The 12596-nt window shown below is 47.3% G+C and overlaps 1 protein-coding gene across 8 annotated transcripts in view; it reads left to right on the top strand.

Annotated features, from left to right (window-relative positions):
- SYNE2 (spectrin repeat containing nuclear envelope protein 2) overlaps nucleotides 1-12596 on the top strand; it is a 198665-nt gene that overhangs the window by 167646 nt on the left and 18423 nt on the right. For all 8 annotated transcript variants that reach the window (XM_042798988.1, XM_042798991.1, XM_042798987.1 and 5 more), the window contains exon 101: nucleotides 11785-11947. In XM_042798988.1, coding sequence (XP_042654922.1) covers nucleotides 11785-11947 — 163 coding nt within the window. The remainder of the gene's footprint in view (nucleotides 1-11784; nucleotides 11948-12596) is intronic.

Consider the following 12596-nt stretch of genomic DNA (forward strand, 5'->3'; position numbering starts at 1 on the left):
ATAGCACATTGTCCTGGGTTGTGTGAGTGGTGGAGTTTTTTGGTGGCAGGGGAGGGGGCTATCGGGGCGGCCCCCTGTGAGAAGCTTCTCGAAGCTCCCCCAGCTCCACGTCAGCTCCACTTCTGTTTGGGAAATTGAGCCCATCAGCTGCGCCTCTGCGATAACATATTTAAGAAGGGACGTGGTGACAGGCAGTGGGACTTGTGAGGAGGAGTCGCTGCAGCTGCATGAACACCAAGGTCAGTGGAGGAACGGAGGAAGAAAGGAGGGGGGAGGTGTGCCGGAGCAGAGACCCCCCTGTATCCTGTGGGGAGACAGCAGGGTGGCCCCCCCTGCCACCCATGGAGACCTACGGTGGAGCAGACATTGATTTGTGGCCTGTTGTTCCTGCTCGGTTGATCAAGGTTCTGTGCCCAAAGAAGGCCGGGGTCTCATGGGAAAAGGCAGCCCCGCTGCTGTAATTCAGCGCTGGGAGGATTGCAGCATGTGGGGGAGTCCCACGCCGGAGCAGCTCGGGAAGGGCTGCAGCCGTGGGGGGGAATCCAGTCGGAGGAAGTTAGTGACCCATGACGGAGCAGTGTGGGGAATGCTGCGGCCCATGGGAGGAATTCATGTAGGAGAAAGTTTGTGGAGGACTGTCTCCTGTGAGAGGGGGACCACGATGGAGCAGGGGGAACAAGTTTTGGACACTCCCCTCACCGAACATGAAGGAAGTGGCAGCGCTGACTGCACCCCCCATTCCCTGCCCCTGCGCCACTGGGGGAGGAGGTAGAGATATCAGGAGCAGAGCTGAGCCCGGGAAGAAGGGAGGGGTGGGGGGAAGGTGTTCTCAAGATGTGGCAGTGCTTCTCACTGTCTTATTCTGTTATGTGTTGTTAGTGTCTGTAATAAATGTATGTTCCTTTTTTTCTTCCCCTAACAAGTCTGCCTTTTGCTCGTGATCATAAAAGGGGGATTTTTCCCCATCCCAGTCCTATCTTGAACCCCAAGCCTGGCTCTCTGTCCCTTCTCATTGCCGGAGGGGAAGGGAGAGAGGGGTGCTGCATTGTGGTTGGCTGTCAATCAGGCCTAAACCAGGACACACATCTCCTCCCTCATTCAATCTACCCTGCCTGGTCTTGGCTCACAGCTCATCTGTTCTCAGCTGCTCAGTCATAAATAACCACTCAGCTGAACACTCACAATAGAATCCAAGTATGGTCCTAGGAGTTTATTTTGCCCTGTTTACAACCTTCCAACTTTCCATTTCAAGGTTGCTGCTATAGTGGAGGCTTGCCACTGAGATTTGAATTCTGAAGGAATTAAACTTCAGTTGACTGAAATTTGCACCTCACTCACAGGTGTGCTTTGGGGCGCTCAAGAGGAGGCTCCTCCTGTGCTTTTGGGTAGCCTCTCTTAAGCTCAGGCAATGGGGAGGAGGCAGCAGTTCTACTGATCACAGATGTGCCACAACTTGGGTCTCTTCAGAAGGGAGCAGAGCAGAGCAAGGAGCCTTGGGCTGGAAGCAAGATGACCAGTGAGCGTAGGTTGTGATGACCCATGCTGATAGACTGTCTCCTTCCTTTTCAGTTCACTTTTGCAAGCACTTAAAAAGTTTGCAAAACTTGTTTTCAAAGGCTGTATTGAAAGAGCACATGAAGATAGAGTGGTTGGTAAATTCATGTTGGCCCTATTGCATGAATCCATCACAACCCAGATACCCTCACGCGATCTCAGACATCTGCAATCACCAGTTTCGTTCAATGGATAGGATGGGTTGGCTCCCGGGGGCTTGGAGCCTGTAGGGCATGGTGGGGGTGCTGTGCACCCACTGCTGCTTGGCAAAGAGAGACTGCAGCGCTGCACGGCTGTGCACAGCCGTGACAGCATACCCAAACGAAGCCCTTTTTATTGGGCACTGCTTCATTTCTTGGGGAAGGTAAAAGGGAAGGAGGAGATACTTCAGGGCAGGGCTGCCAGATGGCCTTGGAAGTTTTGAGGCAATTGAGGTAGGAGAATGCTGCTTTGGAGGGAAATGACTGTGACAGGGAGGCAATCATGTCTTGCTCCTGAAAAAGCTACTTGTAGGAACTTATTTTCACAGTGTGTCCGTGAAATGAGAAGGTGGTTTTGCTCCTGGCTTTTCGGATCAGTAGCTGCAGTAAGTAAATTGAAGTGAAAATTTTATGAGTTTTTGGGTGCTGAACCTGTGACCATTTGAAGCTTTTTTTGACAAGTACTATGACTTCAGCATTTTTTGTTAAACATAAAACCAGCTACTGCCTTTATTCATACTTGCGGGTGCACCACGGCCCACTGCACCACTTCCCTGGTGCCCGGTGGCCATCCATCACAGGGTGAAGGACCAAATCTCACAATGTCTTCATGGCGGGTCAAGACTTAGGCAGTAAGTAAACTACACAGCCGTGCACTGAGTAGGAGGAGAAAATGTACATTGCATAGCTGTGTGTTCGAATCCAATCCCCCATTCTGGGCTCTGAGTGTTTCTATTAAACAAGCACTTTATGATCCTGTGGTTAAAGAGTATAAATTAACCTGTATCCACAAAGGAGTCTGAGATACATAGCCAATTTTGGTTCTGTAGTTCCTGATGTCTCCATGACTGACCCTCCAACACAAGTAATATTTTATCTTTTCTGTAGTGCAGTGTATGGTAGTGTGATATCAATGTGAAACCAAACTAGTCTCAAGTCAATGTATCAATACAAAGCATTCCTCCTGATAGCTTATTTCACTTTTTTAAACCAGTATCTATCCTGGGACAGGTGGGCAAATTAGGTGAGCTCTCCATTTAGTCCTTGAAGTGATTCTCTTAGTTCATGGTAACAAGTTCAGATTTGCCATATGGCTGCACTTCCAGGACTTAACGCTTTCGTTAGATGCCTGTGCTCAGTTTGCATTGTGACAGAAGCTTTGCCGCATTTGTTGCAGCTGGAGAGTGGCTTGGTGCAAACTTGGAAAAGTCTCAAAATGTTAATTCACGTGGGATAAAATAACCATCAAGACATTAGCATGCCTGGAAAGTAGAACAAATGAATTTCTGTTCAGCTTGGAAGATACTCTTACCAGGGGAGGTCCTCATGCTGAAGTCTCTGTTGATAGAGGGGGGAAGCAAACATACTAACAAGCAGAAAGGGAGCGTTGTGCTGACTGTAAAAATGGACGCAGAAAATCTCTTGCTTTTGTTCGCTAGTCACCAGCCTTGTAGCAGCACTCTGCCAGAAAGAAACCACTGCGTGCTTGCACATGCACCCAAGGGAAGGCCTGAAATCATGGGAGGAGTGCACAGGCTGCACACAGGTGGTAGACAGCCAAAATCCCATGGAGTGGGATTTACATCCATTGCTGGTATGCTCTGGAGTAGCACTCTCCAGCCATGCGTTATCTGGCAAGAATTGCCAAGGAGCTGTGTTGTGAACAGCCATGTTCCTCCATGTCCTTCCCTGGCCCATCCACCACTGACACTAACTCCATCCATGCTTTGCCTCCCAGCCCTGTGGGTAGGGGTATCATTTGCCTCCAGCGCTGCTGTTTGCATAGTGCATGCTGGCAGACTGGAGGGGCATCCCGTGTCACCCGAGGGTTTCTGTGCTTCCTGGGGCTATGCAAAGCCTTTGGATGGTGCTTCAGCATTCATTAAAGCCACTGTCTTCATCAGGGGCTGCCTCTGGCAGTTTTGAGTCTGCAGACCAGTCTCTACAGTAACAAACATTGCATTTCTGTACCTCTGGGCATCCTGCAGCTCTTCCCACTGCCGCTAAGCTGTGGAAGGGGGAGGCTGTTTCTCAGCTGCTCTAGCTGTGGGGACACTGATGTATGTTGTTATTTGGTGGGTCTGATCTGTGTTTTCAGCCTTGTGGAGAAAGGCGTATTTTTTGTGTAGGTAGCAGGAATGGGTTCAAATGACTGTGGCCTTTAAAGTGGGCATGAAAATACAGGGAAGCTAGTAAGGCCAAATGTGACTTCTCATTCTTTTAAATGTGAATCCTGGGCAAGTAGGTATTTTCCCTGTGTTCACAAGCGACCAGCCCTCCAGGAAGCTTAAACTCCCACTACCAAAGTCAGCCCTTCCTTCCCACGTTGAATTTAGGAGATTCAAGGTGTTTTCAGCTGGTTTCCTACGTACCCCAGCTGAAATTCCCAAACAACCCAAAACTGCTCAGGTTGCAGTAAAACGGGATAGAGTTGAAGCTCTCCAGTGACCCCACCTTGTGCTGTGCCGGGGCTCCAGGGAGGTTTTACTGGGGAGCTCCAGTGAGCCGCTGCTCTGCGCTTCCCCTTCCTCCCTGCACCCTCACTTGCGTCTGCTCTGGGGAGCAAGCAAGTTCACAGCGCCTCTCAGCTGGTCTCTCTATTTTCCACCACATTGCTTAGCCTTTGGCAGGGCAGACCATCGGGCACCATGTGTTGGTGTGCTGTCCTACCCCGTGGCAGCTGCGGCCAGGCAGCCCCCAGTCAGTGTGGGTGCACTCCCAAGTTCAAAGGTCTATTTAAGTTGCTGCAGACCAATATTGCATGGCAAGGGAAGCAAAATGTGCTGCAAGGAGGCCCCTGCATAAACAATACGGCCATGTTCAATGGAATCATACTGGTTTGTGGCAATACCACTGTAGAATCTCATTTTTGTATTTATTTTGGTGAAAAAAAAAAAAAAATACGGACAGTTGAAATCTTACTCGCAAAGTGCCTGCTTTGTTTTCATGTTGTCTGAGCTCCCTGTCCTTTAGGAATTACGCTTCTCCTCAGTGCAAAAGCTGTGACAGAAGTCATTATCATATCAGGCAGGACGGTTGGGCTGATTTTGGTTATGCAGTGTGTGCTGGGAGCAGGGGGAGCTGGTGGTGCAAGGGGAGTCATTGATTCTGCACCCTGTCGGCATTCCCAGTGTGTGTCTGCCTGTCAAGCTGGGAGAGTTATTTCCCCATTTTCCCAGACCTACCGTTTCAAAGGCATTTCTGAACCTCCCCAGACCATAATCAGGTTAAACTGTCGAGGTGACTGAGCATTATTTACCTGTGCAAATGTCTGAAGCCCTCTCGGTGTGCAATGTCTTCCCAGGCACTTCTTATCCTGCTATGTATTGAATGTGAGTGATTGGCAAGCCAGTACAGGTCTGCAGAAGATTACCTGAATACTGAAAAAACTGATTTAAAAATAATTCCTTGCATTTTTGGTGGGATTATCATAACCTCTTTATTTTTTTTTCCTGATATTAGCTGGGTGGGGAGTGACTTTTAATCCAAGGTTCTTCAACTTCCGCCTTTTTTCCCACCCCGTGATCTCTGGCAGTCATAACACACAGAAATCATGACGGTGTATTTTTCCACAAACGAAATTATATCATAAATGAAGATTAGGGGTTATTTTGTCCTCCGGTGTAACAGGCTACTTGCACTGAAGGCCTTCTGCCTGCACTGGGAGGTTAAAGAGAGGACAGGTTAGTGTGGGGGGGATTTAACATGTACTTAAATACCTGGGATCCGATGGTAAAGGCGAGAAAGAAGAACGCAGGGGAAGTAAGGATACATCAGTGTGCGTGGTGCCTGTGCGTGGATGTACGTTTTCTCGCTTTTTTGGGTTTGTTTCAAACTGACTCTGCTGCAAATCATCTGGGTCTGAGGCTCCAATCCTTCTTTTGCACAAGAAATGAGCACAGCATCTACCTTTTTGGGTGCCGAAGCCTCCAGCCTGCAACCTTTTTGTTGCCAGCGGCAGGCAGCCGCCCGGCGTGCGCTAATTCTCTTGTGTCAGAATAAAGCTCTCCTGGTTTTGTTCTGAGGAGGGATGCGGCCGTTTGCCAGGTAAAATACCAACCAAAACGTAGGGGTTAAAACTGGGGAGAGCTACAGTGTCTCCCCAGCTCCGAGGGTCGGGGAGGAGGATGGGCAAGCCTTCCCCCCCCCCCACGCGGGATGCTAAAGCAGTGAATAAATAGGGCATCTGTGGAGGAGGGGTTTCCTCTTCCATGCCTGCCGTGGTTGCACAGACGATCCCCTTGCAGCTTGGGATTTGCAAGCTGAGGAATGGTTTTTTCTTGCGAACCGTAAGTGCCATGTTGGTAAGCGGCTGCAGGGTTGGTCGGGGTGGGTGTTGTTCGAGCAGGCATCGCTGGTGCAGCGGGACCGGGCGGCCTTGGGCGGCGGGCGGGGGGGCAGGGCACCGATGCGCCAGCGGCTCCCCGCAATTCGCCGTGGACAAGTGGATGAGTGGGAGATGCGAGGCGTTAGCGGGAGGAGCAGCGCCCAGGGGCCTCTCGCTTAGAATCAGCTGTGTTTGGGGGTTCCACACCCAAGACGGTGGGGATTGTGACAACAACCTTTTGGAATGGCCGCGAGAAAAGCCTCCTCCGGCACTCCCACTGTTTGCTCTGCTCACTGTGCTGACACAGCCCACAAACGCGGGGGCTTCCTCGCGTTGTACCAGGGCCAGGAGCTGTACGGAGAAACATCCTTGCGTTTTCTACAAAGGCCTAAAATTTGCCATTGACATCACCTCTTCAAATCGGGTCTTTTGTCCCTCACACGGTTAAGCTCGACCTGCAACTTACGGAACAAAGGTTTCCTGCCTTGTGCATCTCATTTGCCTTATGGCTTGTAAACAATCCTGTCAGCTGGCAGGGCAATTTCAGCTCCTCTTCGGTTAAAAAGAAATGTATGTAGTTATCTTTTTCTGATGGCATTTGTGCTTGTGAAAGAGAATTTGGAAGATATATAAGGATGTTTTTCATTTCTACAGACACTAAAATCTGAATGTTATTTATTACCTTATTTGAGCTTCCATGTGCATTTTCCTGTAGCGTTTTGACAGCTAATGCAATGCAATTGGCAGGCATTTTGCAATTCTTTATGTTTGTGTGAATACATTTCAGTCAACCTGGAAGTGCCTTCTACTGCTAGATTCTTCCTGAGTAGTTACTACGATATATTCTGTGCATTAATGGTTCAGCCTGAAACAGCTTACTTCATTTCTCTTGTAACTCAATGCTGGCAACTTCACTGAGGGTATTAAGACCCAAATCCAATCTCGAGTCAGGACAGTTAGTCCTTCTGTTCACTTTTGCAGTCAGCTTTTAGTTATAATCTCCCAGCTTTGACCTTTTTCTGCCACTTCTATTTTGGTATAAAGATTAAGACATTTCGAAACTGGCTTTGTTTGGCTTATCCCAGGCATCTTATACCTTTCTCTAAGTGCTGTTTTGAATCAGGTTATCTTTTAAGCTGGACCCATCGCAAAATATAAGAGATGTTTGAGTTTGTTGGGGTTTTTTAGATCAGTGGTGATTTTTGCTGGATTTTAAAAATTATTACTATTTTCTTATTCTGGGGGCGTGTTGAAAGGTGGCAGGTGAGTTCTCATTGGGAAGCGAGCTATGGATAGGTAGGCCTTTGTTCAGTAAACGGTAGGCTTTGCCTGTTTGACCAAATAACTTGAGAATTACACTTTGTAGAGGAAGAATTCAGTCAGCAGTGGTGGCAGCCTCTCCTACCTTTTGGGTAACTGGGGGGAGTTTGTTTCCTCTGCTGCATTTTTGATGTTAATTCGCTGCAATCGGTCACCTGGAGGTGGGGGGAGCTTTTGCCCCCAGGCTCAGTGGCTTGCACTGTGCACCCCCACCCCGCTCCCAGGACGCCTGTCTTTCTGGACAAATAGTCCCTCCAGGATGCATTTCAAAAGAGTTCATGAGGTTTTATTCATGCAAAGAGCAGATAATTTGCAAGAATGCTTGCCATGTGCAGAAATGCATCTGAGAAGGGTTGTTGCAAATGTTAAGACTTTTATGGTTGTAATTAGTCTGGTTTAGGTTTTCCTTTGAGCTGTAGCCAGAGAAATGACAGTTCCCTGAGACTTCTGTTCAAGCTGAGGGTGCTCAGGGAGAATGCTCAAATTTTTCATCATTTCATCTGTTGCTTCAGTGTAGAACCCTACCCTGTACCTGGGGCTCTGTGTCTGCTGACTGCAACAAGAGCAGATCAGCTGGTGTGAACATCTGGACAAAGCTGCCTTCCTATTTACACACTGAACTTCTGTTAGGTTTTTATTCTTCTCTGGCAGCTTCGGTCAAGTTTGAGATTAATGATTTGGAGCATTAAGGGTGGTTAAATGACTGACAAATGCCATCTTCTATCCAGAATACGTAGCAGATTAGTTTACTTAATTACAATGGTGTGTCTGTAATAGCAATTGCTAGAAAATAAATACAACCTCACAGTACCAGAGCGGTGCTGTCTTTGAGACTGTTGCTTCTACAATACCAGTGGATAAAGACCCACATATTTATCGTAATATCTGTAAATTGAATTGTAGAGTGATTTGTAAGCCAAAAATAATATGGGGGGGGCGGTGTGTGTTTAACCCCACTTGGATTCTAAAACTGTTGTTTCTTAAATTTATTGAATGTGCTGTCAGTCATAGAGTCATTTATTTATCATCTAACATCACTTGGTTTTGCTTTGGACTTTATTGGCTATGTTCACCTACCTGTTATCCAATATGCAGTCTGAAGAAACATATCTTGCAACCTGTGAATTTTTCTGTAATTCAACCTCAGGACAGAAAGCAGGTGGATACAGAGGAGGGAGTAGAGGGAAGCAGAGGTGATACTGAGCAGCACAGTAAGCTGTGGTCTCAGCACGTCAGCTGTGGCATCAGATGGTCCCAACATGTGCATCTCTTGCAAGTTGCCAGAGAGACATTTCCAAAGAACTAGTGGGGAACATCATAGAATATGCAGAGAATAAATTGCCACTGGATACAGTTAGGGACAGTGCAGCCATCGAGCCTTGCTTTGCTCCCAACTGGCCTGAAGTCATGCAGAGTTAGCGGTGAAACAGCGTAGCTGTTTGGCTCAGATTCTTCTTTGGGCCTGGCTCTTCTAGGGGTTCTTCCCTTTGGTGCTCAACACAGAGCCTGTATCATCCCATCACTCCAGGGAGGTGGGTTCCCAAGTCACCTGTCTTTGGTGGGCCACATCCCCTGGGGAGTCACAGGCCCTGCTGAGCATCATAACCAACTGGATCCAAATTGACTGGTGGGACAGAAGCAGGGGATAGAGTGGATGAAGATTTAGATCTCCTGGGTAAATTACTGCCAGCCCATAACAGCACAAGAAGATGCCGTGCAGTTCCCAGAGTATGGCATGTTCATCGAGTACCATTTAATAGAAGCAAAACCAGGAGCAGGAAGATTTATATAGCAGCTGATGGCTTGGGAACCAGATGCCTTTTGCATACAGGGTTGAACTTAGGAGCAGAGCCCTGGAAATAAGTTGTTAAGGAAAGCGAGAGCAGCTAAATGCTTTTGTCATCTGCTGGCTTCCTCTCTGCCAGCTGCAGCAGTGGGAAGCACCATCAGTGTAAATGGGCAGAGGCAGCTGCTTTGCACTTTACACCACTATTGGTGGCTTTATGGGTGCAGGGCAGGAACAAGGTGGACCATGGACTTGGGCCAAATCCTTCAGGCTGGCTTGCAGGGTTGCATCTACCAGACAAGACTAATTTTATGTTTTGAAAGAGTGCAGAGTTGCTAAATATCTGCCAGGAGGCTTAGTGTAGGACTGTGCTCTTCTTGCTCTCCATGTAAAACAGCTGAAAGTAGTACCTGGTCCTTTTGGGGGCAAGAGGTAGGGGAAGGTGCTTCCCATGCTGCTAATCCAAATGAGACCCCAAATTTGCTGTACCTTCACAGTAACCAATGCAGCTGAACAAATCCAGTAGGATCATCCCCAACATCTCCTCTGTAAATGCTTTACCTTAAATCAGGTGTGTAGCGGACATAGGTATCCTCTTTGATTAATTTAAGGTTGCTAATAAGATCGGTTGTTGCTTACAGAGTGACATATTCGTTATTGATTAGCTGTCCTGCCTATCTTCTGTCATTGTGTCATGCTGCAGCAGGCAACTGCAAAAGCCAATCCGTTACAGGCAGTTTGGACCCCTCTCCTCTAAAACTTGCTAGGATAGTTTGGCAGCAGGCAGGACAGTGGGCCCAGAAACTCTTCATTTCTCTTGCAAGGAGGGGCAGGTCCTGTGCACGAAGCCAGGTACCCTGTCAGCACACTTCTGTCTTTGTGTCACATGTCTCTGCCTGCACTAGATGAGATCACATCCCACCCTGCCCTGGTCCTAGCTTGCACAGTGCTGGTGTTGCCAAGTACATTAGGGTTCATTTCGGACCCCCCAGCAGTCCCCTGCATTTTGGGACATGCAGTGATCCCCTTGGAGTAGCGGCTCTTCCAGTCCCAGCTGCTGGTTCAGTTTAGCTGGTGCCAGTTCCCAGTCATGGTGGCTAGTGAATGGGAAATGTTTTGGCATTTTCACGATGTCTGCTTTTAACTTTCTGCACTGCACTTGACTTAGATAATGAGGATCATCTGGGTAGTTGCTAGACCAGGCAATAACTTAGGGTTTCATTCAGAAATTTGCATTTTATAAATCACATGCAAGGTCTAAAAATCTATCCCAAGGCACAGGGACAGAACGAGACATCAGAGGGATGCCAGCAGCCAGGAGGACAGCATGGGAAAGCAATGCTGGCTAAGACATGGGATCTGTCCTAGGACAGGGTGGGAATGATTTCACCTGACTCGCATCTGCAGTGTTGATGTTTGTAGTAGTGCAGGGTAGATCGTTGCATTTAGTGGAGAGAAATATGTGCTTTTTGGTACAGTTCATCTCATCTTGTGATCTGGATGTTTAAGTCTGATGGAAATCATGATCTAGATTTTTTTTTTTTTTTCTTCATTAACTACCAAGGTCTACATGGCAAGCTCCAATATCAGTCTGAAGTCAGAAGAGATAATTGTCACCCTGGTGTTGGGCTTTTTAGTAATTTTTGTTGGGAATTGCAATAAATGAGAATTTCAGGGAAAGATCTGGGAGCAGAGTGGTGGTTTAACAGATACTCCTCCAACACATGGGGACAAATTTGCCAAAAAGTACAAACATGCTACTTGGATAATTTGAGGGGCTGGTAGGGGGCTCTGACATGACTATATTGTGTAAAGGCTGAAAATAAAGAAAAGTTTGTCTGCAGTTAGAGAGCTATGCTACAAACAGCTGTAAGAAAAGTAAATGGTCTTGATGGTTCATTTGTTTGTCTGCTGCACAGTTCTCTTTAGCCATTGGATATTCTCCCTCTTCAGGCAGGACTGGTTGGGTTTTTTTCATTTTCACCCACCAGGACAGTCGGGCACATCTCCGCACATTTCAGTGCATTGTTTAGAAGAGCTTTTATTGTCGCAGCACTGTAAATTCTATGGTGGCCGTTGTTCAGGCTTTCTCCTCTCTTGTCAGCATCCATTTGCCCAGCATTTTGGACTTGTGGTTTGGGCAAATTCTACCTCCATTGGCAGAGCAGTACCTTCGTGATTAGGGTGGGTCTGTTGGTTGCTGAAGAAGACGCTGAACATAAATCACAGTAGGAAAATCAGACCATAGATACCCATTTTAGTTTAACTGTGACATATTACAGTACTCACTCCCACATAGACAAATGTCCAAGAACTGACTGAAGATCTCACTAGCAGATGAAAATAGGGCTACCAAATTTCAGTCTGCTCATATAGTTTCATTAAAGACTTCACAGAAGACCTTCCTGCAGCTGTAGAGCAGAAGCCTGCTGAGCCAATTTAGGTAGGTTTTGACTAAAACATGGCTCTGATTTACGGGCAACAGCTTGGTGCGACAGTAAGTGCTTCACAAAGCCATGCCTGTCATCGCCTTCTGCTAACATAATTTCCACTGATTGCAGATCTTTGTAACAAAATGTTCTTCCTGGTTTGCTTAGGGTGAAGAAACTGAAGGAAACATTTGCTTTTATACAACTATTGGACAAAAACATGAGTAACCTTCGCACCTGGTTGGCCCGGATTGAGTCTGAGCTTTCCAAGCCTGTTGTTTATGACATCTGTGATGACCAAGAAATCCAGAAGAGACTGGCAGAACAGCAGGTGGGAAATAGCAGCAGCCAGAGTAAATGAGCTAAAATGCTGCTGATTACAATTGGTCCTGGTTTAAAATCACCTGTTTCTTTTCTTTAGCAAGGCCTTCTAACTCTGCTTTTCATGGCATTTTTCTGCCAAGATGCATTACATGGAAAATTTTTATTTGCTTGCTGTAATTTCAGTATTTCTCCCTTCCCCCCTCCACCCAAGGAAAACATGCAAAATACAAAATAAAGCATTTTTACATTTGATAGTTTGCTCAGTTAAGTACACCAGACTTCCAGACTTCAGAAGGGCTAGGACAGGCACAGACAGTGGACAAAATCCCTGAGGATGACTTAGGCTGACAAGGCATGAATGCCGGGTCTTCTGCAAACTGGCTGTGGCAGATCTAAGTGCTGTGATTTGGTATTTTGCCCTCACTAGCTCAGTTCTCTTCCTCTCCTTGAAGACAGCAGAGCAAGCTTGGCAGAGAAGGGTGTTTGAGCTTTGGAGGGTGGACTTGTGCAAACACACCTTTGAGGCCTGATCCAGTAGGCAGGCTCTGAAGGTCTTCTCAGAGTTGGGTGAGCTGGTGCGTGAATCCTGCTGAGGCACAAGTGTGAACCAACCTAGCACTGGTGTTGATTGAGTGCGTGTAGGCATTTATTTGAGA

The sequence above is a fragment of the Tyto alba genome, unplaced genomic scaffold, assembly GCF_018691265.1.
Source record: "Tyto alba isolate M040663 unplaced genomic scaffold, T.alba_DEE_v4.0 Super-Scaffold_29, whole genome shotgun sequence".
In the NCBI taxonomy this organism is placed as follows: Eukaryota; Metazoa; Chordata; class Aves; order Strigiformes; family Tytonidae; genus Tyto; species Tyto alba.